At 50.5% G+C, this 24,719-nt stretch overlaps 1 protein-coding gene and 1 long non-coding RNA gene across 13 annotated transcripts in view; one reads left to right on the top strand and one right to left on the bottom strand.

The window, feature by feature from the left end:
• Window positions 1–12,369, bottom strand: part of LOC307223194 — a 198,980-nt gene extending 186,611 nt beyond the window's left edge. Inside the window, exons 1-2 of the long non-coding RNA XR_013842023.1 lie at window positions 12,266–12,369; window positions 10,061–10,951 (exon numbers count right to left, since the gene is read on the bottom strand). This is a non-coding gene — a long non-coding RNA (uncharacterized lncRNA). The remainder of the gene's footprint in view (window positions 1–10,060; window positions 10,952–12,265) is intronic.
• Window positions 1–24,719, top strand: part of ANK1 (ankyrin 1) — a 207,357-nt gene that overhangs the window by 173,039 nt on the left and 9,599 nt on the right. For 10 of the 12 annotated variants that reach the window (XM_079988979.1, XM_079988985.1, XM_079988980.1 and 7 more), the window contains 8 exons: window positions 1,044–1,128; window positions 1,723–1,803; window positions 3,071–3,202; window positions 5,372–5,518; window positions 12,212–12,601; window positions 12,696–12,768; window positions 14,394–14,643; window positions 22,779–22,862. In XM_079988979.1, the coding sequence (XP_079845105.1) occupies window positions 1,044–1,128; window positions 1,723–1,803; window positions 3,071–3,202; window positions 5,372–5,518; window positions 12,212–12,601; window positions 12,696–12,768; window positions 14,394–14,643; window positions 22,779–22,862 (1,242 nt within the window). Of the gene's footprint in view, window positions 1–1,043; window positions 1,129–1,722; window positions 1,804–3,070; window positions 3,203–5,371; window positions 5,519–12,211; window positions 12,609–12,695; window positions 12,769–14,393; window positions 14,644–22,029; window positions 22,466–22,778; window positions 22,863–24,719 lie in introns of those variants that run through there. The other 2 variants (XR_013842002.1, XM_079988981.1) reach the window with 2 other exon arrangements.

Below are 24,719 nucleotides of genomic sequence, written 5' to 3' on the forward strand. Positions count from 1 at the left end.
CCATCGCCATTGTAAGAGAACAAGGGAGGCGTTTTGGTAAGTTCCAGCCACTCTTTTTCTAGAAAAACAGTACTGATTAAACTTATTAGCCACCTGTCACCCAGAGGGTCTCTAAGCAGCTTACATAAAATATATGTATGCATAAATACATCACCAGATAGAAAAGGGTTGGGGAAAGTCATATAACACATTGTCTAAAGAACTCTTAATAGTTTCACTAATTGCAGCTGGGTGGGCCCTAGCACAGTACAGTGGTACCTCTGGTTACGTACTTAATTCGTTCTGGAGGTCTGTTCTTAACCTGAAACTGTTCTTAACCTGAAGCACCACTTTAGCTAATGGGGCCTCCCGCTGCTGCCGCGCGATTTCTGTTCTCATCCTGAAGCAAAGTTCTTAACTCGAAGTACTATTTCTGGGTTAGCGGAGTCTGTAACCTGAAGCGTATGTAACCCGAGGTACCACAGTATGGTAAGGAATTAGACAATCTATCCATGCAATTTTTGTATAAGAACAATTGGTTTGTTACGGTCTCAGAAAAGACAACATTCACTTTAATACTGACACAAGGTCAAGCAAAACTGCAAGATTTCAGTGCAGTAAGGCAGGGCTTCCTCCAATTTGCCATGTGTCTCTGCTCCTCCCTCTCTCAGAGGCTCCTGGAAGCAGGAAAATCACCAGCCTTTCCAGACCCTCCAAGTGTCCCTATTTTTCAGGGACATCCCTGATTTAGAGAAGCCTTCTGATTTGATCCCGGAATGTCCCACTTTTCCTTAGGATGTCCCTATTTTCATTGGAGAAATGTTGGAGGGTATGGAGTTATCTGACCCCCTGAGCCATCTGAAGGCAGCCCTGTATAGGGAAGGGTTTTTTGGTGATACATGTTTGATTATGCTTTTATATATGTTGGAAGCTGCTGAGATGCTGGCTGGGGCATCCCAGTCAGATGTGTGGGGTATAAATAGTAAAATTATCATTATGGAATGGGCTGTCCCTATTTTTATCGGACAAATGTTGGAGGTTATGCCTTTCCTTGATGCCCCCAGAGTTCCGGCAGTGAGGAGCGAAGGAGAACGCTGACGCCGCTAGCCTTGCGTGAGAGATACAGCCTCCCCAGCGAGAGCACCCTGGGTAAGAGTCCTTGGGGCCAGAAGAGGGGGCTTGGCAGGGCAGCTCATAGATCAAGAAATAGAACTGGGATTCAAGACAGCCTTTTGCCATTAGTCTGAAGGGAGACATTCTGGTGTCTCTTAGTGAGGTGGGATCTGTGCACCCTTCTATCGCTTCAGCTGTGTTTCTAGATTTTTATTGGATGTTCTTAACTGGTTTTAATTTGAGACGCTTTCAGTACAACTGAAAAGCAACTGATGATGATGATGATGATAGGAGCTTTCTGCAGGCAGGGAGTTTATATGTTCCTCTGTTTCCTTTGTGGAAAGCTAGCATCCCAGGTGGGTTGGGTGCCAGACTACTTGATGGTAACAGCTTCAGGCAGTATAGAAATTTTAATAATAATAGTAGTAGTAGTAGTAGTAGAGAAACTGAACAGGATTTGTGACTGAGACCAGGGCAAAGTTGAGTAAGGGACCAATCAGCCTCTTGACCTTGTTAACAACCTGCTAACAACCTGCACAATGCCAGAGACCCCAGCAGTGACCGTGAGTTTTGTGCCCTGTCTTTGCCCAAAACTTACTCTGCTTCCCCCTTCCTCCCCCCCCCCCCCAGGCTCAGTAAGCAGCACAGAGAAGGACAGAACAGACATGAAGATGGCTGTCATTGCAGAGCATTTGGGCCTCAGTTGGGCTGGTGAGTGACACTGGTGTCCTTGCAAAAAAGGGGTGAAAGGCCCTTCCAGGTGTCCCTTTCATTGTACTTTCATGATTTGTTCTTCTGGAGGCATCGAGGCGCTTATACACAATGCTGCTGCCAATACTGTTTGTGCCTGCAAGTGTTTTGGGGCAGACATACAGCCTCGTTTCCAACTGGCACTTGTTGCGTAACTTCCTGCTGACATCCTGCCATTTTCCATGCCACAAATATTCCCATCTGTTCCCACAACTGACCTCAGACGCTCTGAGTTCCCAGCACTCTGGGCTTGCTGGGTGGGAATCTTTCCTGCTATTATCCCACACACTCCCTGTGGTTTTTTTTGTTTTGTTTTGTTTTTTGTGAACACCCACCTGGCAAAAAAGTCTCCAGAACCCTTGTCTCCCAGCTCGGTCACTGGGATCTTCTGCAGGAGCCTCTTGCTGGTCGTTCCCCAAGTTGGCCAGGCTCATTTGGCAACAGCAAGCACTGAGCCTTCAGTGTCATGGGCCCAGTTGTAGGGAAGACTCTGCCTGGGGAGATTCAGCAGGTGCCTCCTGTGCCAACTTGGAAATGCAGGCTGGAACTGTTTCTGCTCCATTAGCCCTCAGCAATCAGGAGCACATCCTTCCATATCTGATTACAACAGTTGTGTATGGTTTTTCTTGTGTGATTTCGCACATAGTTCTTGTAAACCATTATTATTATTATTATTATTATTATTATTATTATTATTATTATTTTATTACTTGTACCTCACCCATCTGACTGGGTTGCCCCAACCACTCTGGGCAGCATTTTAATATTTTTCTAAATATATAGCTAAACTGCATCGAGTGTGGCATACCCAACAGCAGGGAGGGGTGAGGAACTTCAGGCCTTCCTGTCTGACTCTTGGTGCTGCCCTTGGGCCACACCCCTCACTAGCCCTTGTTTTGCATGCACAGAGTTTTTGGCTGGCTGGGATGTGTCCCTGGATTCTGACAACGCCTCTTGCTTGCCTGGAGACAAGGCAGAGAGGAGCACCGACCTGTGTGCAGAAACCAGCCCCCTGTGCAGCAGAAGAGTCACTTCCATTGCTCTCCCACCACCCTGGCATGTGGCCCTTGGAAGGTTGCTCTGCATGCTGGCCCTCGGGCTGCAAAAGGTTAACTGCCCCCGGCACAGAGGGCCAGTCGCAGGGCCTTCCTGCTCCCCCCCCCCCATGTCTGATGGCTGCTGTGCTTTGTGTCTCTTTTCTGGCCCCGCCACCCCCCACTCCCTCCAGAACTGGCCCGGGAGCTGCAGTTTGGTGTGGATGACATCAATAGGATCCGTGTGGAGAATCCCAACTCCCTTCTGGAGCAGAGCCTGGCCCTGCTGAACCTGTGGACCAGCCGTGGCGGCCAGAGTGCCAACAGTGCGTATTAGCAAGGGGGCTGGGGGGGCATGGGCTTCACCTCTTGCTGTCCTGAAGAGGGAGGCCACACACCACCAGAACTAAGGTTCCCCCGGGGGACTTTCCTTTGCACATGACCACATTCGATACATGGCATTCCTTCACCCTCACTCATCAAAACATTGAATGCATCGCACATTGGAGCAGCTGGCCATGCCGGACCCCCCTCAGGCCTGCTCTTTCCTGGTCTGGGCCAGCAGTGAGGGGAGCAATGCTCCTCATTTGTGCATGGCTAGTCTCCCTAAAGGTACATTCTTGGGGATCTTCTGCCATCATTCATTTCCTCCCTGGTTGTGAGGAGGGTTACTTTTTCTTCCTTGAAAAGTACCTAGAGTTGAAAGGAAGTCAAAAGAAGGACAGTCTTTCCTACATCCTCTTCCAGCTCTACATGCTTTTCAATGCGCAAATTCATTCCACCGGATCCAACTGTTATGTGGACAAGTGAAGCCTGTTTCGTGGAGTTTCATGAAAACACAAATAAACCTCGTGGGATTTGGTGACAGAGGAATACAGGCGAGCTATTCAGAACAAAAAGCGAAACTCATTATAAATAGCAACATCACGGAGGAATGCAATATAAGGAAGGGAACCAGGCAAGGATGCCCCTTGTCTCCATTATTTTAGTATTGGAAATCCTGAATAAAAAGAGAAGAGAAGAAGGGAAGATAAGAGGTATAGTGTTGGGGGGAAATCTTATAAACTCAAAGCCTTTGCTGATGACCTGATAAAAATGACAGAGAACCCAAAGGAAAGTCTATTGAGAACACTAGAGCTGATAAATGAATTTGGGAGAGTGGCGGGTTTTAAACTTAACACAAAGAAAATCAAATTATTGGTAAAAAAATATGGATGTGCAAGGAAAAAAACGAATTACAAGTTATATGCGGCCTGGAAATTAGCAAAAAAGTGAAATATCTGGGTATATGGTTCACAGCTAAGAATATCAATTTATTCTAGGATAACTATGTTAACACTTGGAAGGAAACCAAAAACAAACTGGAAATTTGGAGCAGGCTAAATATCTCTTTTGGGGGAAGAATTTTCACAATAAAGATGAGCATACTCCCAAAAATGATTTTCTTGTTTCAGTCCATTCCGGTGATAGGGATGGCAGGCTGCTTCAAAGATTGGCAGAAGGATATATCAAGATTTATCTGGAATGGGGGGGAACCTAGAATTAAACATAAATTATTGATTGATATAAGAGAAAGAGGAGGATATAAGAGAAAGAGGAGGATTTGCACTATCAAATTGTTTAGGTCTAGGATAAACATTTGCTGGAAATGCAAAGAGGCTGAAGGCACATGAATCCACATGTGGTGGAACTGTAAAAAGATTAGATAGTTCTGGGAAATGATTTATAGCGAGCTGAAGAAAATGTTCAAAGCCTTCCTGCTAGGAATTATGGGTAATAAAATTCCCAAAAAGTTTAGGAGAGTCTTTATGTATGTTACAGTTGCTGCCAGAATGTTAATTGTAAAGGCTGGAATGGAGAAGATAACCCATTCAAATCAGACTGGCAAAATAAACTGAGAGAGTATGCTGAACTAACGAGACTATCAGCAAGGTTACGAGACGTTACAGATGAAAAATTTAACAGAGAGTGGGACATATATAGTGTTTGTGTAAAGGAACATTGTCAAAATATTAATCCATTGGCAGGTATTGACTGAACTTCTGTGGGTGAATAGGATAATATAATACTTGAAGTAAGCCAAACAATGTGGAGAAAATAAAGTGAGTGTGCATCCAAGAAATATAATCTGGGAATATAATGGAAGATGGGAGGTCACGTTGAAATCAATTGCAAAATGGTGTAAAAAGCAAATAACTGAGGAACGAACGACTGTAATTTTTATTTTTATTTTTACTTTTTATGCTGTCTTCAACATCTAATGATCATTTTTGTTATACAATTTTCAATTAATAAAGCATGGGGGGAGGGGAGAAAAGAAGAAGAAGAAGAAGAAGAAGAAGAAGAAGAAGAAGAAGAAGAAGAAGAAGAAGAAGAAGCCGCCTGCAGGTGCTGGACAACCTGTTCCTGCTGCATTCCATGATAGATGGTTGCAAAAATGAATCCCCTGCTGTCACGTCTGGCTGATATGTCTCCTTCCTCTTCTCCTTTGGCAGTGGAAAACCTGTACACGGCTCTGCGCAACATAGACCGCAGTGAGATCATCAACATGCTGGAAGGCTCCTCCCGGCAAAGTCGTAGCCTGAAGGGAGACAAACGCTACTCCAATCGGGATTACTCCCTGTCGCCCTCCCAGATGAATGGTGAGTGCCGGCCCAGATCCTGCTGCACCAGATCCTTGCCTGGTGTCTCTTGTGAACCCGGAGTCATGTGCCCAGGCTTAGGCTTGCACAGGTCTTTTCAGTGTGACTGCCCCTCCCTCCCCCTCCCTCTGGATTTCTGCTGCCCCCTTCAGCCCATTTTGTGGTCCCTGAGATCAACCAGCTACCTGCCTGCTAAAAACCCCCCCTGGCTGGCAGCTTCCTTCCCCTTTGGCCTCAGCTAGAACGCGCCAACTCTAAGCTCACACCCTGGTGGGGTGGAATAAATCCACAGACCCCCAGGGGATGCCGTGGTGCTGGGGCACGCTGGGTGGCTTTGGGCAAGGGAGGCAAGAGCATAGCTGGGAGGGCCAGCGAGGGCCACAGCCAGGTCTCTTGTGAACCCGGAGTCATGTGCCCAGGCGTTAAAGAACAGTTGGGAGTGAGGACACATCCACATTTCCACTGGTCTCCTAGTTTTCAGTTTGCCCCACCTCTTTCCTTGGGAAAACCCACTCTTTATCACTGAAGCAGAACAAACACCCATCCATGGGAAACCCATTCAGTGAGGAGGAGGAGGAGGAGCTTTTCCTGGGGGGAAGCAGCGAGACAAGCGGAAGGGTGGACGAGCCCAGGGTCCTGGATCCAAGGGGCAAAGTGCCTGTGGTGCCATGTGCCCCGCTGCATACAGAGGGCGCTGGTGGTCCATAAAGTGAATAGCGGGGGGGGGGGGGTTCCAGACTGGGACCCTGGCATTAGGAAGCGGCTTTTGCAGAAAGATAGGCGGTAGGAATGCAGACTTGTGGCGATGCAGGGGGGAGGGGTAAGGAGCACACCTTCTGTGGTGCACAGAGATAGGCTGCCCTGAGAGAGGGAATCTGAGGCTGGTGCAGAGAGAGAAGGAGGCCCTGCAGTGGTGCAGCTCAAATGGCCTCTAGAGACCAGGCCTTGGGTTGGCACAAGGTGTGCCTGGAGATGGGTGCAGAGAGGTTCTGGGCTTTGAAGCCTGGACCCTGGGCTCCAGCTATCAGTTAGACGCATTGTGCATCAGGAAGAGGGTGTGGGCTGGTGTGGCTTAGTGGGCCCTGGGAGCCAGATCAGCAGCCAACCCTGTGGTCAAGAGTGCTGCGTGCTCATTCCCTCCCCCCTCCCCATCCCAGTTCAATCTGCGTGCTTCCACATGCTATCAGCCTGAGTTGGCTGGCCAGTTGGCGCCTATCCTGACCGTTGTCCTCCGTCTTGGTCCTGACCTCTCTCCTTTTCCTCCTTTTTCTCCTCCACTGCCTGTCTCCACTGTTTCTCTCTCTTTCTCTCTCTCTCATTTGACCTGAGCCGTCCGTCCGAGAGCTTTTGCCCTGCTGATGAATGCATGCTGTGCCTGGCCGGACCTGGCAGCCATGCCAGGCTGAATGTTGCCACTTTGCCCTTTGCTGCTACCCGCCCTCCCTTCCTGGCTTCCCTTCCTTGCCCAACGGCTGCTAGCAGAGCCTGGGGAAATGGGAAGGGCTTCCCTTCAGCCTGCTGATCCCAAAGCCCCCCTGGGCAGCTTGACTCTCCCAAAGGTCAACCCCCCACCCCACCCCCGCACGGCTGAGCAGGCAAAGTCCAGGCGCAGCAACTGTGGAAAAGCTGCATGGAGCAAGAGTCCCCCTCACACACACGGCACACCTGCAGGAGGCCTTTGCTCCCCTGATTCCCCTGCCACCGGGTGAAGCAATTGCCCTTCCCGTTGCTCTTTATCCATAATTACACAGCACTATCAATAAGCGACATGGTGCTTTATAGGTCTTGGTCCCCAAGGAACTTGCAACCTAAATGTCAATAGTGGGGGAGGCAAAGAAGAGAACGGGGTGGGAGTTCAGTCTGGCAAGGAGTGAACATGAGCAGATTAAAGCTACAAGGGCTCTTCAGAATCCAAAAACTCACCTTTCCTATGAAGTCTCAAAGTAAGCCCTTTAATCCTCATGCCCAACTGTAGCCAGGTGTAAGTAAGGGGGGCTACAAATGCTCTCCAGCATCCCTGGTTCTCCTTGACTCCTCCCTTCCCTGCTGAGATACACTGAGGTGCGTCTCACACTTTTCCCAGGCTTCTTGGCAGCTGCTGTGGCCCAGATGCCCACTGCGGGTGCCTCTGTCCCTCTTGCAAAATTGCAGCAGGTGGGTGGTTCATTCCTTGGCTGCCTGAAATCTGGTGGGGGCATCTGGGAGCAGCAGCTGCCCAAGGGCTGCCCAAGGTCAAGAGCAGCTGTAGGGAGCCAGTGGAAACTCTGGGTGCATTGAACTAGGATATGCATTTCTTGCACATTCCTTGGTTGGAGAACAGCCTTGGTAAAATAAGAGAGGTGTCCATTTCAGAGAATGCTTCTGTCTCCATTCCCATATTGTTTTGGAAATGGAATTTCTCCTCATCCTTTGTGGGTTTTGTGCACTGTGTGATTTTGGAGCAAACCTTCCCATTTTGGCTCAGTGAACCCATGCATGCTTAAGATGAAACTGCAGAAGCACCAGCTTCCAAAGGAGAATGATGTCGCACGTGTGACATCAGGACATCGGAGGAGCTGGGGTGGAGCCAAGTGCGGCAGCACCTTCAATGGCCACTGGCCAGGGGCTGCTTCCTCGCTCCTTCCCCTCCACTGCAGGACGAGGAGTTGGCCACTGAAGCCTCACCGTCTGTAGCCTCCTCTGCCACTTTTGAACATAGGGGAAACCCCTCCCAAAAAACATTGGGGGGCCCAAAAGGGCTTGGCCCCTAGGAGATGGGGTCCTTTTCACAGACCAAGCTGCCCATGTACTTCTGTACTTCTGAGGTGGCCCAAGAGCTCTTTCTTCCCTTCAACCCTTTAAATGCTTTGAGCTGGAGAAGGGAGCATGTCAGTGCCCGCTGGGTGCAAATGAGCCAGCAGAAGGCTGGCATGTTGTATTTATTTACTCCATAAAATGGATGTACCACTGGGTTTTAAGGGGGGGGGGACTTAAAGCAGTTTTTTTTAAAAAATCAATTCAATTTTAAATAGAAACAGTTTAAAACAGGTATCATTAGAAATTATTCAAAATCATTAAAATCATTCAAAAGATGATTAAAATCAACAGTAGCTAAAAATGCAGCTTCTACAGGTCTGGACAGGGTTGCAGAAGCAGAAAGGTTTTTAGCAGGCGCTGAAAATAATATGGCAAAAGTGTCTCCCTGATATCAATAGGCAGGGAGTTGCAAAGTTTGGATGCTGCCAGATCAAAATATAGATTTCTTATGAATGCTGGACAGTGTGACTCCTTTTGATGCCTGAACAGGAAAGTTCAAATCATCAAATTGTAGAGTTGGAGGGGACCACAAGGGTCATCTAGTCTAACCCCCTGCAATGCAGGGATCTTTTGCCCAACGTAGAGCTCAAGCCATGACCCCAAGTTTAAGACGGAGCCATCCATGACACCCACCTCCAGGCACACATATTTAAGGCACATGGGGCACAACTTACTGGGAACTTCCCTGCCGCATGCCCCATAGGAGCTGTGCCCCACAGATCCAGTTGCCTCCCCCTCTGCCACCTTTTGCAGCGCTGAGTGGCAGCAGGACCCCAAAAGAACAGCACCAAAAGTACTGTGGCAAAGAGGACTCTAGTCCACGGAAGCCTAGAAGAGCCCACGTGGTGTTCTGCAGCTACTTCAGCACACCTTAATTAAGGGAGGAGTCTTTAAAATGCCCCAAAACTCTTCGTGGGCTTTGGGCTTTGGGCTACAGTGGAACATGTGAGCCAAAGCACCCTGTTTTCGGAGCTGGTAGTTTTGCACTTGGGGACCTGATCCCGGAAGCCTCTCCTGTCTGTGCACTTACGTTCAGAGCCATAGGCAACCTGGCTTAGCAGCACTTGTCCCGCCGAGTCCTTCTTCTTTCCGAGTGCAAAGTGTGGGAACATGTGGGAGAGTCCCTCTCCTCCACACCAAATTCCCAGAGAGAGAGAGGCATTGCAGGTGCCGTTCTCCCCAATCCCTGAAGTACAAGACTGGTTGCAGCTACTCAGTGTTGAGAGAAGTTCCTTTTGCATATGGTCAGAGGCATATTTTCTCTACCTTTGAGCCCCAGTCTCAAAAACCTGGTTCCCTCTCTGGCTTAAATGACAGTCATTTTGAAGAGAAATGAAAGTGAGGTTTGAAAGAGACTCTGCTTCCCACAGCATTTACACACATTTTATTTTGTCTGGCTGCTGCCTCTGATCAAACAGGTATTTAAACAATACCCAAACACTCATGTGGAGCTAAGTCAGTTAGTGGCATATTTGTTCCACAGGGCTTGACTGTTAAACCAGGCTGAGAACTGTAGCACTGAGAGGGGAAGATGACCCTGCTAATAACTCTTGGCTCCTTTAGCAAACTACAGCTCCCAGAATTATTTGAATGTGGTTGGTATCATAGTGCTTTCATAGAATCATGGAATCGTAGAGTTGGAAGGGACCCTGGGGGTCATCTAGTTCAACCGCCTGCAATGCAGGGATCTCAGCTAAAGAATCCATGTCAGATTCTGCTTAATCCATCCAGCCTCTGCTTAAAAACCTCCAAGGAAGGAGAGCCCGCAACCTTCCGAGGGAGACCGTTCCACTGTTGAACAGCTCTTACTGTCAGAATGTTCCTCCTGGAGTTTAGTTGGGATCTCCTTTCTTCTAACTTGAAGCCATAGGTTTGAGTCCTACCCTCCAGAGCGGGAGAAAACAAGCTTTCAGTGTATGGTATGAATGTGGCCTTAGTTGCACAACAGATTGTGCAATTTGTGGCACAGCAGGCTTCTGCTAGTGCAACTGTTGTCTTGAGTTCCTGTGTTGTGCAGTATTAAAAGTGACTTTTCCGCTTGTGCAAGAGACCTTGTGCTGGTGGACAGAGGTCACTGGATAGAACCCTCAGTTTCCAGATGCAGGAGTGGAATAAATGTGTTCTCCTCTTTCAAATCACCTCCAACTCCCCCAAAGGGCAATTGTCAGTCTTCAGCTGTCTCTTCATACCCAAGGCCAAGATGGTGCTCTCTCTCATTCCATGTAGCCAAGCTTATTAAACTGACCGCTGAATCTTTCCACAACACTGGGGTTTGGACAGCAGCTTTCTCTGCATTTGAGGGGAGGGAGTTAGCATAGGGCTAGGGCTGCCATATTTCAAACAGTGAAAAGGTTTTAGCTTTTCTCTCTTTTTTTGAACATCGGCAAAAATGGCACTGCCGGCATGGTCTGCCATATGTCTGGATTTTCCAGGACGTTTTACTGATTTCCACCCACACACTGCAGCTGATGGCACACCATGGGACTCTCTCACACATTCCATTCTCCAGGATCTTGGCACCGCTCCCTCACTTGGTTTAATAGTAGGGCTGGCCCTGATTTCATCTGCCTTATAGGGCGATGCCAGTTCTTTGAATCTGTGGGTTCTTGGAAAGGAGTGAGTGCCTCCCTTCACTTTCTGTGAACAGGAGAGAATCAAAAACCAAATGAAAGAAAACAGCTTTCAGTGAAACAAAACATATAGATAATCCCTAAGTCTTTAATATTAAAATGAAATTTTTTAGTAGACCAGCACATTTCAAGTCAAAAAACTATGCTTTGGAGAGTGACAGAAAGTGAAAGCAGTTCAAAAAATGAACGAAAGATTGTTTTCTATTTCATTGTTGCCTCTCATATATAAAGGCAATCAATATGTTTGATATATATAAAATAGGAGGGCATGTTGAGGTGCTACATTCTGGACTCTTTATGTTACTATTAAAGACTTGAAGGGAGTTTTCGTACATAAGGCATCAAGGTTTGATGTTTTATTGTGTTTTTAATATCCCATTGGAAGTCGCCCAGAGTGGCTGGGGAGGCCTGGCCAGATGGGCAGGGTTTAAGTAATAAATTATTATTATATTATCATGACAAGGTGTTTTGTCTTGTTTTGTTTCTAACTTCTGCTGAAATAGAATTTATAATGCAATTGCACAAAAAGGCTGATCTTCATGTTTGATACTGATGACTAATCAGTCATTTGCAAAAACTGAGCGAAGGAGAGAGAAAGGCATCAGTGCTACTTGAGCCTTATGTACGGTAGTGCTTGGCTTGGTGACATTTGTTTCCTGATCAGGTTTTCTTTTTAACACTCCCCACTGCCCCATTTCCGCTCTCCTTTACGCCTGACAAGGGACCCTACATTATTCTCTGGGAAACCAGTGCTAGGGGGACACCCCAGGAGGCAGCTGAGGGCAAGGGCTCCAGGGCCCACCAGAAACACGGCATGGTGCAGGGCAGGGCAGGGCAGGGCAGGGAACCTTTGGCCTGCCCAGCAAAGCTGGACTCCAGCTCCCATCAGTCCCAGCCAACATCATGGCCAGAAGTCCAGGACGATGGGAGCTGTAGCTCAGCAACATCTGGGAGGCTACAGGTTAGCTGCCCTGGCATCATTAAAGACACGGGGCCTTCGCTTCCCGTTTCCATTTGAAATCTGCCATTTGGGTGGCAGCCCATCTTTGGGGGTGCTCTCTCCACGTGCCCACCCCCAATGGTTTAGCTGGCTTTGCTCACCACCCCAATGGCTGTGTTCTCTTGGACCGATGCACGTTGGGATGGAGATCTTTTGGCGCACAAAGTGTGCACACACCCCCCCCGCATGCCCCGACGGCTAGAGGTTGCGTGTCCTGCCCTGCGCCCTGCAGCACCTTAGCCTGTCGCCCTCTGTCTGCCCATGCAGGTTATGCTTCGCTGCAGGACGAGCTGCTCTCCCCCGCCTCCCTGCATTACTCACTGCCTTCCCCGCTGCGCGCTGACCAGTACTGGAGCGAGGTGGCCGTCATGGATGCCGTCCCCATGGCCGCCAGCGAGCAGGACGCCCTCATGGAGATGTCCGACATGCAGGTGTGGTCCTCGGGGCTGACGCCCTCGCTGGTGACTGCCGAAGACTCCTCGCTGGAGTGCAGCAAGGCCGAGGACTCGGACGCCACGAGCGAAGGCCGGTTCCCGGGGCAGCTCCTGGAGGACGCGCATGGCCCCGACCCGCTGGGCTCCATGGACCTGGTGGAGGACGACACAGTGGACTCAGACGCCATGAATGGCCTGATGGACATGCTAGAGCAGGAGGAAGGTCAGAGGTCAGAGGGGAGGAGGCCAGATGGCGAGCGCCAGGGGGGCCTCGGGTGGGAAGCCGGGTTCCCATAGTAAAATCTCTCTTGTTTCAGGCCAGCAGAGGGTGCAGGCCCGCATCACCGAGTCGCCTACTGTCAGTCGGGTCATCGACAAGGGCAAAGAGAGGTAATGCACTCCCCGCTTGCAGGGATGCCAGCCATGTCCCATGTGAGTCTCTGGAGGCAGCAGCAGGATGGATGGCAGCCAACAGACTGAGGTTGAACATTTCTGGGGGACAGGGGGCAGGCTGATGTGGGGGACTCCCTGGTCCTAAATGGGGTAACTGTGCCCCTGAAGGATCAAGTGTGCATTCTGACAGTCATTTTGGACTCATAGCTGTCCATGGAGGTGCAGGTCAATTCTGTGTCCAGGGCAGCTGCCTGCCAGCTCTGTCTGGTATGCAGGCTGAGATCCTACATGCCCACAGACTGTCACCAGAGTGGTTCATTCTCTGGCTATCTCCCACTTAGACTACTGCAATGCACTCTACATGGGGCTACCTTTGAAGGTGACTCAGAAGCTACAACTAATCCAGAATGTGGCAGCTAAACTGGTGACTGGGAGTTGCCATCGGGACCATATAACAGTGGTCCTAAAGGAGCTATACTGGCTCCCAGTATGTTTCTCAGCACAGTTCAAACTGTTGGTGCTGACCTTTAAAGCCCTAAACAGCCTTGGCCCTGTATACCTGAAGGAGCATCTCCCCCTTCACTCAGGCCGGACACACTGAGGTCCAGCCCTGAGGGCCTTCTGGCAGTTCTCTCATTGCAAGAAATGAGGTTACAGAGAACCAGGCAGAGGGCCTTCTCGGTAGTGGCGCCTGCCCTGTAGAACAGCCTCCCTTCAGATGTCATGGAGATAAACAACTATTTGGCTTTTAGAAGACATCTGAAAGCAGCCCTGTATTGGCTGTATTTTTAATGATTGATGTTTTATTATGCTTTTTTATGTGTTGGAAGCTGTTCAGAGTGGCTGGGGCAACCCTATCACATGGGCTGGATACAAATAATAAATGTATTGTTTTTATTATTTTCTTTTCTCTAGCTCAGTGTTGCATGCCTTGCATGTAGGTGACCCTAGGTTCAATTACCTGTATCTCCCCTCAAAACACACCTCGCCTAACACAGGAAAGGCCTGGAGATCTGCTGCCAGTCAGAGGAGACCAGAGGCTGTTAGATCCATGGGCACCACTGGATTTTTGAACTTTACTCTGGGTGCCAACCCATCTGGTCACTCCTTTGCTAATGGGAACCCATTGGGTGGCTAGTTTGAAAGGCCCCCTGCATAGAGAGCATTGCAGCAGTCACTCCAAGCAAGGGGTTACTAGGATATGAGAGACAGGAGTCACCCCTCTGTTCTGCAGATTATTTGTCCTTTACTGGGTGCGTGCATTGGGGGGCAGGGGCAGGAATGGGGTCCATTCTGCAGTTAAATGTGGCCTGTGGTGCTGGGCATCGCTGTCTGCGTAGACAGTACTGCGCCAGGTGAACCAATCAAAGCGCAGGGTTTGTTTGGAGTGAATCACACAGTGTTTGATTTTTAGGTGTTAACTACGAACCCTGGTTGGGTGTATCAATTACTCAGTTTGGGTGGATAGTACAAAATGTGGGGTTCACAGTACAGTTTAGTGATGATCCCATAAAGCTGTCTTGACTCCGTATGAGGCAGCCCTGTGCTTCGCCTCCCTTGGCTTGCCTGCATTTCCACGTGAGCAGAGCTGGTGAGCCTGTGCTTCTCTCCTTGCTCCCTAGGCTGGGCAACTGGGCCGTGGAGAGCACCTTCATCTCCAGTCTGTCGGACCTGCCCAAGGGGGTGTCCTTGAGCCCCCCAGCGCTGCGGCAGTCGGTGCCCTACAGAGTGCGGGGCCGGGAGAGGGAGAGGCCAGATCACACCCGGATGGACTCCTCGGAGGAGAGGGAGTGGGGGCTCCAGCCTGGGAGGCGGCAGGGCCTGGCTAAGTGGCTGGAGGAAGCTGACAGCAGCATATTTGGACAACCACAGGTAGGAGAGTTCAACATTCCCTCGCGATTCCCATGCAGACAAAGCAACCCCTGATCAGTCCGTAGAGGCAAAAGAATAAACAAAGTCAAGGCACTAGATAAGCATCGTGGGCGGGATTCACCAAAGGAGCTCCACCCTCACCAGCCCTGCGTAAGGACTTCCACTTGCACAACAGAAAATGGGCTGGGGGGGGGGATGGGAGAGCCCTCAGAACAACATGTGGAACAAACATCACAGCATGAGATTAAATTTCACTTCATGTATATCTGTAGCACAGATATGAAAAGATTTTAAAGCTTTACAAACAAAATAAGGCTATACAAAGTGTAGCACGCTGCTTGTGGTTAACACTTAGCTGGAATGAAATATTCAACGCAGCAATAGAGAAATTAAAATAGTAATTTATTTGTCAGACAAATAAATATGAGGCACAGTGGTATATGGTTACCAAGCTCTGGCCTGGCCTCCTGCCATTCTGGCCAGCACTTATATTTCCTTAATCCAGCCCCCTTGCTCCTCCTGTGGCTGCCTCTGTCCAATCAGCCTGGTTGAAATTCCTATTGGCTGTTTGCTAGAACCAATCACAAAAGATACACCCATTTCCTTCTGCCCTTTTATGGAAATCAAAAAGCTATATATTCTTCTATCTATAAATGACAAATAAGTAGTAATATATCTTACATGTGTCTCAACAAGGAATCTTAATTACCAGCTCACCTCTTGCCCTCCTTGCCCTATTGCCTTCCAAAACAGATGATTAATCTTGAATTTTTATCTTAAACATATGTCAAGGATTTTGAGTTCACATCAACATTGAGAGATCTCCTTCATCTGAAGGTTTCTAAACAAAAGGCCTGACAACCATATATCAGGAGTGCTCGATGGCGTCTCCTGTCTGGCAAGGGGGGCTGGTGGCTGACTTAATTTCAGGATAGTTACAACTCTTACAACTATATGAAATAAGAATCTAGCATTTCTTAAATCCTTTGCATAATTATATTTAAGCTAATATATTTAATACATAAATAACCTTTTAAAAGGAAAAGAAATCTTAAAAGGATCTTAGTTTAAGAAAGAAACAGCTTTAGAAAAGACTTCCCAAAAATGTTCTGTTTCTGCCAGCCAGACCAGTTGCTTTTTCACTGCTCTTGACCTTTTTAACCTTAGGAAGAAGATATGGCTCATTTTACTATTTATCAACCCTTAATTTGTAGGGTCAGTGTAACCTTGGCTCTCAGCCTGTAATTCCCTTTTTACGACTTTGAGAATTGTTTTCTGCTATAAATCAGGGGGGCCCCTTGTCTAGGAGAAAAACATTTTGCCAAGGTTCTTAAGGCAGCTGGTCTTCTGCCTGGCATGAAACATTTGAAGATCTTTAAGCTCATTTTTTAAAATACAAGCCCTGATTAAACATATAAGCTTTAATAAAAATGCAAGCTTATGATTAGATGCCTCAAAAGAATATTTAAATTTATACACTGCTGAAATGCAGGCACTCTAGGGAATATTCCATCAGTGTATTCTGAAATATCTATCTTTGCTGACGGAATGCATCGTTCAAATGCTGGTGGCACTGGAGCCATGAAATGTAAAGATACAACACGCCCAAAGCTTGATATCCTGAAGGTGAAGGCTGACAATTTATTCTTTTGCATCTTTCACAGTCCCCATCCCCACCTACGAGCCCAAGCACAGGGACCTAGAGCAAGGTGGGGAACGGAACAGGAAATAAGGAACTTGCCTTCTGCGGAGCCAGACTATGGATTCCCCAGCTCAGCACCGTCTTCTCTGAAAGGCAGCAGCTCTCCAGAGGGTTGCAAGCAGGGAGTCTCTCCCAGCTCTACCTGGAGATGGTGGGGTGGAACCTGGGATTTCTGCGTGCAACAGATGTTCTGCCGTGGAACTGCAGGAGGTGTAGCCCTTTGTCTCTGTGTTCCCTTCCCTCCACACGTGGAAGGGAAGGGAAGGGCTTCAGCCGCCCTGAGCCCGGCCTTGGCTGGGGAGGGCGGGGTATAAATTATTATTATTATTATTTTAGGGAGGAGGATTTGCACATCCAAGGACTCACTGAGATGGACAGAAATAAGTGTGTGGGGGGGTTATTTTTAAAAAAATCAAATTTGACACATCACTAAAATCATTTTTAAAATGAAACAAAACATTGTTGATAAGATTGCACCCATCAGGTGTGTCAAGCGGTGAGAGATTCCCCTGACAGGTACAGTATTTCACTGCACCCATTAAAACCATGCTGTCTCTTGGGGGGGGGGGGCAGCAGAGTAACACTGCAGTCTCTAGTTGTAGCAGGGAAGCCAAAAACCAGGCCTCCTTTCCTGGGTTGTTGTAAGAACTGGTCCAGCAAAGCAGCTCAGTTCACACATCCAACATGCTCTTTCTGCTTTAATAATAATAATAATAATAATTTATTATTTATACCCCGCCCATCTGGCTGGGCCTCCCCAGCCACTCTGGGCGGCTTCCAAAAGAATATTAAAATACTATGATACATCAAACATTAAAAGCATCCCTGAACAGGGCTGCCTTCAGATGTCTTCTAAAAGTCTGGTAGTTGTTGTTCTCTTTGACATCTGGTGGGAGGGCATTCCACAAGGAGGGCGCCACTACCGAAAAGGCCCTCTGCCTGGTTCCCTGTAACTTGGCTTCTCGCAGTGAGGGAACCGCCAGAAGGCCCTTGGTGCTGGACCTCAGTGTCCGGGTAGAACGATGGGGGTGGAGACGCTCCTTCAGGTATACTGGACCGAGGCCGTTTAGGGCTTTAAAGGTCAGCACCAACACTTTGAATTGTGCTCGGAAACGTACTGGGAGCCAATGTAGGTCTTTCAAGACCGGTGTTATATGGTCTCGGTGGCCGCTCCCTGTCACCAGTCTGGCTGCTGCGTTCTGGATTAGTTGTAGTTTCCGGGTCACCTTCAAAGGTAGCCCCACGTAGAGTGCATTGCAGTAATCCAAGCGGGAGATAACCAGAGCATGCACCACTCTGGCGAGGCAGTCCACAGGCAGATAGGGTCTCAGCCTGCGTACCAGATGGAGCTGGTACACAGCTGCCCTGGACACGGATTTAACCTGTGCCTCCATGGACAGCTGTGAGTCCAAAATGACTCCCAGGCTGCGCACCTGGTCCTTCAGGGGCACAGTTACCCCATTCAGGACCAGGGAGTCCTCCACACCTGCCCGCCTCCTGTCCCCCAGAAACAGTACTTCTGTCTTGTCAGGATTCAATCTCAATCTGTTAGCCGCCATCCATCCTCCAACCGCCTCCAGACACTCACACAGGACCTTCACCGCCTTCACTGGTTCTGATTTGAAAGAGAGGTAGAGCTGGGTATCATCCGCATACTGATGAACACCCAGCCCAAACCCCCTGATGATCTCTCCCAGCGGCTGCATGTAAATGTTGAAAAGCATGGGGGAGAGGACAGAACCCTGAGGCACCCCACAAGTGAGAGCCCAGGGGTCTGAACACTCATCCCCCACCACCACTTTCTGAACACGGCCCAGGAGGAAGGAGCGGAACCACTGTAGGACAGTGCCCCCAGCTCCCAGCCCCTCAAGACGGTCCAGAAGGATGTTATGGTCGATGGTATCAAACGCCGCTGAGAGATCCAGCAGAACTAGGAAACAGCTCTCACCTTTGTCCCTAGCCCGCCGGAGATCATCAACCAGTGCGACCAAGGCAGTTTCAGTCCCATGATGAGGCCTGAATCCCGACTGGAAGGGATCCAAATGGTCCGCTTCTTCCAGGCGTGCCTGGAGTTGTTCAGCAACCACTCGCTCAATCACCTTGCCCAAGAATTGAAGATTTGAGACTGGGCGATAGCTGGCCATCGTGGCCGCATCTAAAGATGGTTTTTTAAGAAGTGGTTTGATAACCGCCTCTTTCAGCGGGTCTGGGAAGGCTCCCTCACGGAGGGAAGCATTCACCACCCCACGAAGCCCATCGCCCAGTCCTTCCCGGCTAGCTTTTATAAGCCAGGATGGGCAAGGATCAAGGAGACAGGTGGTTGGTTTCACTCGTCCAAGCAGCCTGTCCACATCCTCGGAGGTAACAGATTGGAATTGATCCCATGCAATTTGACTAGACAGGACTCTAGCACTCTCCCGCCCCGGCCCTGCTCCCACGGTGGCGTCTACCTCTTCCCGAATCTGAGCGACTTTATCTGCAAAAAACTTTGCAAAATCATTGCAGGAGATCATGTGGCCCGTACTGGGCCCTGATGTAGCAGGTGGTTCCGCTAAATTGCGGACCACCTGAAAAAGTCTCCTGCTGCTGTTTTCTGCAGATGCAATAGAGGCGGTGAAGAAAGTCTTCTTCGCCGTCGCTACCGCCACTTGGTAGGCTCGACGTTGAGCTCTAACCTGTGTCCGGTCAGCTTCAGAATGAGTTATCCGCCACCGGCGCTCTAGCCGTCTCAACGATTGTTTCATTGCCCTCAGATCCGTGGAAAACCACGGGGCTCTCCGGGCTCCATGCAATCGGAGAGGGCGCTTCGGAGCCAAACAGTCAATAGCCCTGGTTAACTCCACATTCCAGCGGGCCACCAGGGAATCAGCTGAAAGGCCATCAACATGGGATAAAGCATCCCCTACCACTCTCTGGAAACCATTTGGATCCATTAAGTGGCGGGGGCGGACCATCCGAATCGGTCCCACCTCCCTGCAGAGGGGAAGGGTCGCGGAGAAGTCCAGTTGCACCAGGAAGTGATCTGACCATGGCACTTCTTTTGTTTCACTTTTAGTTAGTGTCAGGTCACCAACATCCGTAGAGGTAAACACCAGGTCCAAGGCATGTCCGCGGCTATGGGTTGGGCCAAACTTATTCAGGGACAGCCCCATGGAGGCCATGCTTTCCATGAAGTCCCGAGCGGCCCCTTGTAAGGTCGTGTCGGCATGGATATTAAAATCCCCTAGGACAACCAAACTAGGTGTCTCCAGGAGAACATCCGCCACGACCTGAAGCAGCTCGGGCAGGGAATCCTTGGTGCAGCGGGGAGGTCGGTACACCAAAAGGAATCCTGTACTGCCCCTATTGCCCAACTTCCAGAACATGCACTCAGAGAACTGGGTCTTCCCAATAGGACGCCTGGTGCAAACTAATGACTTCCTAAAAATCACTGCAACCCCCCCTCCCCGCCCACAAGGCCTGGGTTGCTGTGCGTAAGAGAAACCTGGTGGACAAGCAGCAGCAAGAACAGGCCCGTCCGCTTCATTCAACCAAGTCTCTGTTACACATGCCAGGTCAAATCCCCCATCCATGATCAGGTCATGGATGGCAGTGGTCTTATGAATCATTGACCTGGCATTGCACAGCAGCACCTTCAGGTCATGTGGGTATCCCTTGCTGATTCTAGTATCCATCTGGTCAGGACCAGACCTGGAGGCAGGGATAGTCCTCAGACAACGACTAAACCTGCCTCCTCTGTAATGACATGGTCTGGTCTTAGCGTAACTCCTCCTCCTACCCGAGATCACTGAGATCGGTTGTCCCAACGCATCCCCCCCTGTGGAACATGCCGCAGCCATTTTGTTGGCTGGGACCCACTCCCCGGCAGCCCTGACCCCTCCCCTTAAGAACAAAATAAGACCTTAAAACAATGAAAACAAAACAAAAAAGAAACCCCAAAAAACAAAAAACAATACAAATAAAAAACTCCAAAAATTACAAATCCATCAAAATCAAAACAAATTCCCAACTAAACATCCATCCCACCCCCACCCCATCCCTGCATATACAGTAATAATAATGACAATAATAATAATAATAAAGAAATAAAAAGGAAAAGGAAAATTTTAAACATTTTAAAAAGAACTCTGCACCCCTCCGGATCCCCCTGGGCCGCAGCAGCAGTGACAGCAATCGTCCCTGTGAGGCCTGTCAGGCCCCGCCCTAGGCCAGATGGTGAGTGGCAGGAAGGAGCAGGGCCCCCAGACACCCACACAGGAGAGTCCTCCTGGGCAGCAGAGCACAGCAGTCCCTGTGAGGCTTCAGGCCCCGCCCCGGGCCAGATGGTGAGTGGCAGGAAGGAGCAGGGCCCTCAGACACCCACGCAGGAGAGTCCTCCTGGGCAGCAGGCAGCAAGCACCACGCAGTCCTTATGAGGCTTCAGGCCCCGCCCCAGGCCAGATGGTAAGTGGCAGGGAGGAGCAGGGCCCTCGGCACTCACTCAGGGGAGTCCTCCTGGGCAGCAGGCAGCAAGCACCACGCAGTCCTTATGAGGCTTCAGGCCCCGCCCCAGGCCAGATGGTAAGTGGCAAGAGCAGGGCCCTCAAGCACTCACTCAGGGGAGTCCTCCTGGGCAGCAGGCAGCAAGCAGCAAGCAGTCCTTATGAGGCTTCAGGCCCCGCCCCAGGCCAGATGGTAAGTGGCAAGAGCAGGGCCCTCAAGCACTCACGCAGGAGAGTCCTCCTGGGCAGCAGAGCGCAGCAGTCCCTGTGAGGCTTCAGGCCCCACCCCAGGCCAGATGGTGAGTGGCAGGAAGGAGCAGGGCCCTCAGACACCCACGCAGGAGAGTCCTCCTGGGCAGCAGAGCGCAGCAGTCCCTGTGAGGCTTCAGGCCCCACCCCAGGCCAGATGCTGAGTGGCAAGAAGGAGCAGGGCCCTCAGTATTTCTTACCCAGTGAAGCAGACGCATATCATTGCAGGCCCTTGGCTGGGTAGGTGGGTGGGGGACCAAGGCTGCAGAAATCTTCTGCCAAGATTTAGCTGTTGGGATCCAGAGATAACTATTTCAGGGGGCTTCAGCATCACTTGAGTTGCCTGCCAACACTCTGCTGGGATGTTTGGCTTCCAATTTGTTTCACTTGTTGCTTCTTATTTGATATGGTAGTGATAGTTATTAGCTTTTGCCAGCAGCTTTGGGGGAGATGCCTTTGGCTAAAAAAAGGTGTGTGTACGGGGGGGGGGGGGGGGGTATGTCAGCTAAATGAGAAGGTTGCTCTGCTGACATTTGCACTCCTGTGCAGAAGAAGCTCATTTGCCCTCCCCCCTTGTTTGGGGGAGGGGGCTGGCCCAGCAGCCATGTTCAGCCTCTCTGCTCTATTTATATCCTGGCCAGCCGGCCTCTTCATTGCTTCCTAATTGGGTAGCGCCTGGTTCTCACCCAGAGCCAGGTATGGAGGGGCCAGAAATAGAACTGCCCAGGATGCCAGAGAACCGGGGGGGGGGGGGCTACTGAGCAAGACATAGGTGCACAGCCCTCTCCTAGGTGGCTCAGGCAAAGCGTGCTTCTCAGCTCTTCGTGCCCAGGGGCACCAGGAGACACCAGGCTGGATTGCAGGCTGGGGCAGGCCTCGTGCCACCTCCTTGCCCTGCCTGGGCTTTGGCAGAGCACTGGGTGACGTTGACAAGCTCCCCCCCCCCCCGAAGGAGGGGGCAGGGAGGGTTGGCCAGAGCCTCCAAACAGCTGGTCGGGGGAGGCTAAAATTACAGCAGCTTTCCTACCCAGCCTGGCCCCTACCCGCTTCCCAGTCGTGAGCCAGAGGCTGCTCCTGCCAGTAGCCCGGGCAGTGCCCTCATGCCATGAGGGAAGGCCAGCATTAGGCTCTGGGCTGGCTGGGGTGGGGTGGGGCGGGAGGTGGCAGCACCATGTGGGGCTTCCTGACCCAGCTGCTCATCAGCCTGGTGCTGCTTGGCTTCTTCCTGGTCAGCTGCCAGAACCTGCTGCACATTGCCCAGGGCTCCTTCCGCTTTATGCTGAAGCACATCCACCAGGAGCTGGACAAGGAGCTGGGCGAGAGCGAGGGGCTGAGTGATGACGAGGAGCCCGTCTCCACACGGGTGGTGCGCCGGCGAGTCATTGTCCAGGTAGCTGGCCGGAGGAGGCTTCCCCAAGACTGGCCGGGCCGGTACCGGCCCACCAACCCGCCCTGGATGGCACTCAGGGACGCCGTGCTAGGCTTCACTCACTGGTAGTGTGGCGGAAGGGCGCCAGGGACCAGGGCAGGGCATGGAGCGAGAGGAAGAGTGCTGGCTTTGCCCCAAGAGCTGACTTTCTTTGAACCCCCCGTGGGGCTTTGAGAGGACGTCCGCTGCTCTGTGCCAGTTCTGGGAGGGTGAAGGACTTTGTGGTCCCATAGCAATCTTGCTCACTCTCCTTTCTGCTTTCCCAACCCTCCAGGGGAATGAAGTGCTGGATATTCCAGGGGAACAAGTGACCGAGGAGCAATTTACAGATGAGCAGGGCAACATTGTCACAAAGAAGGTGAGTGGCCTGCCAGGGGGAGACGGAGGGCAGAGCAGGAGGCGGCAGCTGGGCCAGTCGGCTCCAGGCTCCCCGAGAAGCCCTTCCTCCCCCTCACGCTAGAATCCTGCTGGGCTCCTGCACCTCCAGGCTCTTTTCCTTTGTGCCAGAGTTTTGCTCCTCACATTGCCTGCTTGCCTTCAGTGTGACACACTTGGACTTTATCCCAGAGTGTGCTGGCAGGAACCCTGACAGATAGGCTTGGTTGTTTGATGGGGTCTCGCTAGCAGTAGTTGAAGAAATTTCTGTCAGGACTACCCAGCCCAAGAGAGTTTTCTTTTGTGGGGGGTGGCTTCTAGTATGCGCATGCGGGGGGGGGGGTGACCTTAGTTTGCCCTGTAGGATGCAGCTTGACTGACTTGCTTGAGTCATATTCTGACTCACGGTAGCTCTTGGTCTGAATTTTGAGGGTAAATTGGGGTGGATGTGGAAATAAGGTTGGGTGATGGAATTAGCCTGTGGGTCCATTCCTGATCGTGATTCTCCACCTGCTTCACTAGCAGCAGTTGATGATGATGATTGCAAAAGATCTAATTATAGGGGTCCTTATGTGTGTAAGAGAGAGAAGCTCTGGTCATCCAAAGGAATGTGTGTCGGAGCACTGATATGAGATGGGAACTGTTCTGATCTTGCCAGTCTGACTTGGCTTCAGCCACGCTGGCCTTTGCTCCCTGCAAACCTTGTTGTGGGAATTTCATGCAGGAGCTGAATGAAGAGGGAGGTGAATGACCTGCCACAGCACTGGGTGGGAGAGTGAGCTTGTAGCTTTCTGCAAGGTCCTAAAAATACCAGTTGGTCTAAATCGGGCGCAGGGCCAGCACCAGGTGCTGGGAGGCAGGCAGAGGTCAATGCTGAGCGGGGAGAAGGAGAAGGTATCTGAAGAAGTGTGCATGCACACGGAAGCTCATACCAAGAACTAACTTAGTTGGTCTCTAAGGTGCTATTGCTATTTTGTTTCAACTACGGCAGACCAACACGGCTACCTACCGATAACAGGGAGAAGGAGAAACCCAAAGGGTGTAGGACCTCTTTTGCTGAATTCCTCACTCCCTTGTCTTGTGGGGAGGGTGGCCAGATACAGAAGAGGGGAGGGCCTCTGCCTTTGGGTGGGGTCGTGCAGAGCAAGGAATGTCAGCCCGTGTCGCATGTCATGCAAGATACGCCTCCTGAGACTGACATTCCGTCCTCCAGGCAATTGTCTTCTTTTGCCACCTGGAGAGGGGGAGATTGCATTGCGCAGTTCTTAGCAATGGTTATTATTATTATTATTAACTAAATTTGTATACTGCCCTGTACCCGCAGGTCTCAGGGCGGTTACAACATAAATGTGATTATGATGTTGAAGATGATTATTTAATACAGCACTATCAATGCACATTGCACTTTATTGAGTTGCAACGGCAAAAAGAAACGTTTCTGCCCAAAGGTCTTTGCAATCTACTGTATTTTTCACTCTATAGCATGCACCGGATCATAGGACGCACAGGACCCCCACGCACAGGGGGAGAACAGGGAAAAAATAATTCTCCCCCTCTCTGCTCAGCGCCCCTTCAGCAAAGCGGCAAGAGAAATGGAGCCCCTTCTCCTGCGCTCCGAAGGCTTGCGGATAGCTGCCTGAAGCCCCCAGAGTGCAGCGGGAGCTCCCTGCGCTCCAGGGGCTTCAGTGAAAGCAACACGAAGCCTCCAGAGCACGGGGGGAGCTCTCCCTCTGCGCTTCGGAGGCTTCGCGTTGCTATCGCTGAAGCCAAGGAGCCTGCATTTGCTCCATAGGACGCACACGCATTTCCCCTTCATTTTTGGAGGGGGAAAAGTGCATCC

This window comes from Podarcis cretensis, assembly GCF_951804945.1.
Source record: "Podarcis cretensis genome assembly, chromosome: 8".
Lineage (NCBI taxonomy): Eukaryota > Metazoa > Chordata > Lepidosauria > Squamata > Lacertidae > Podarcis > Podarcis cretensis.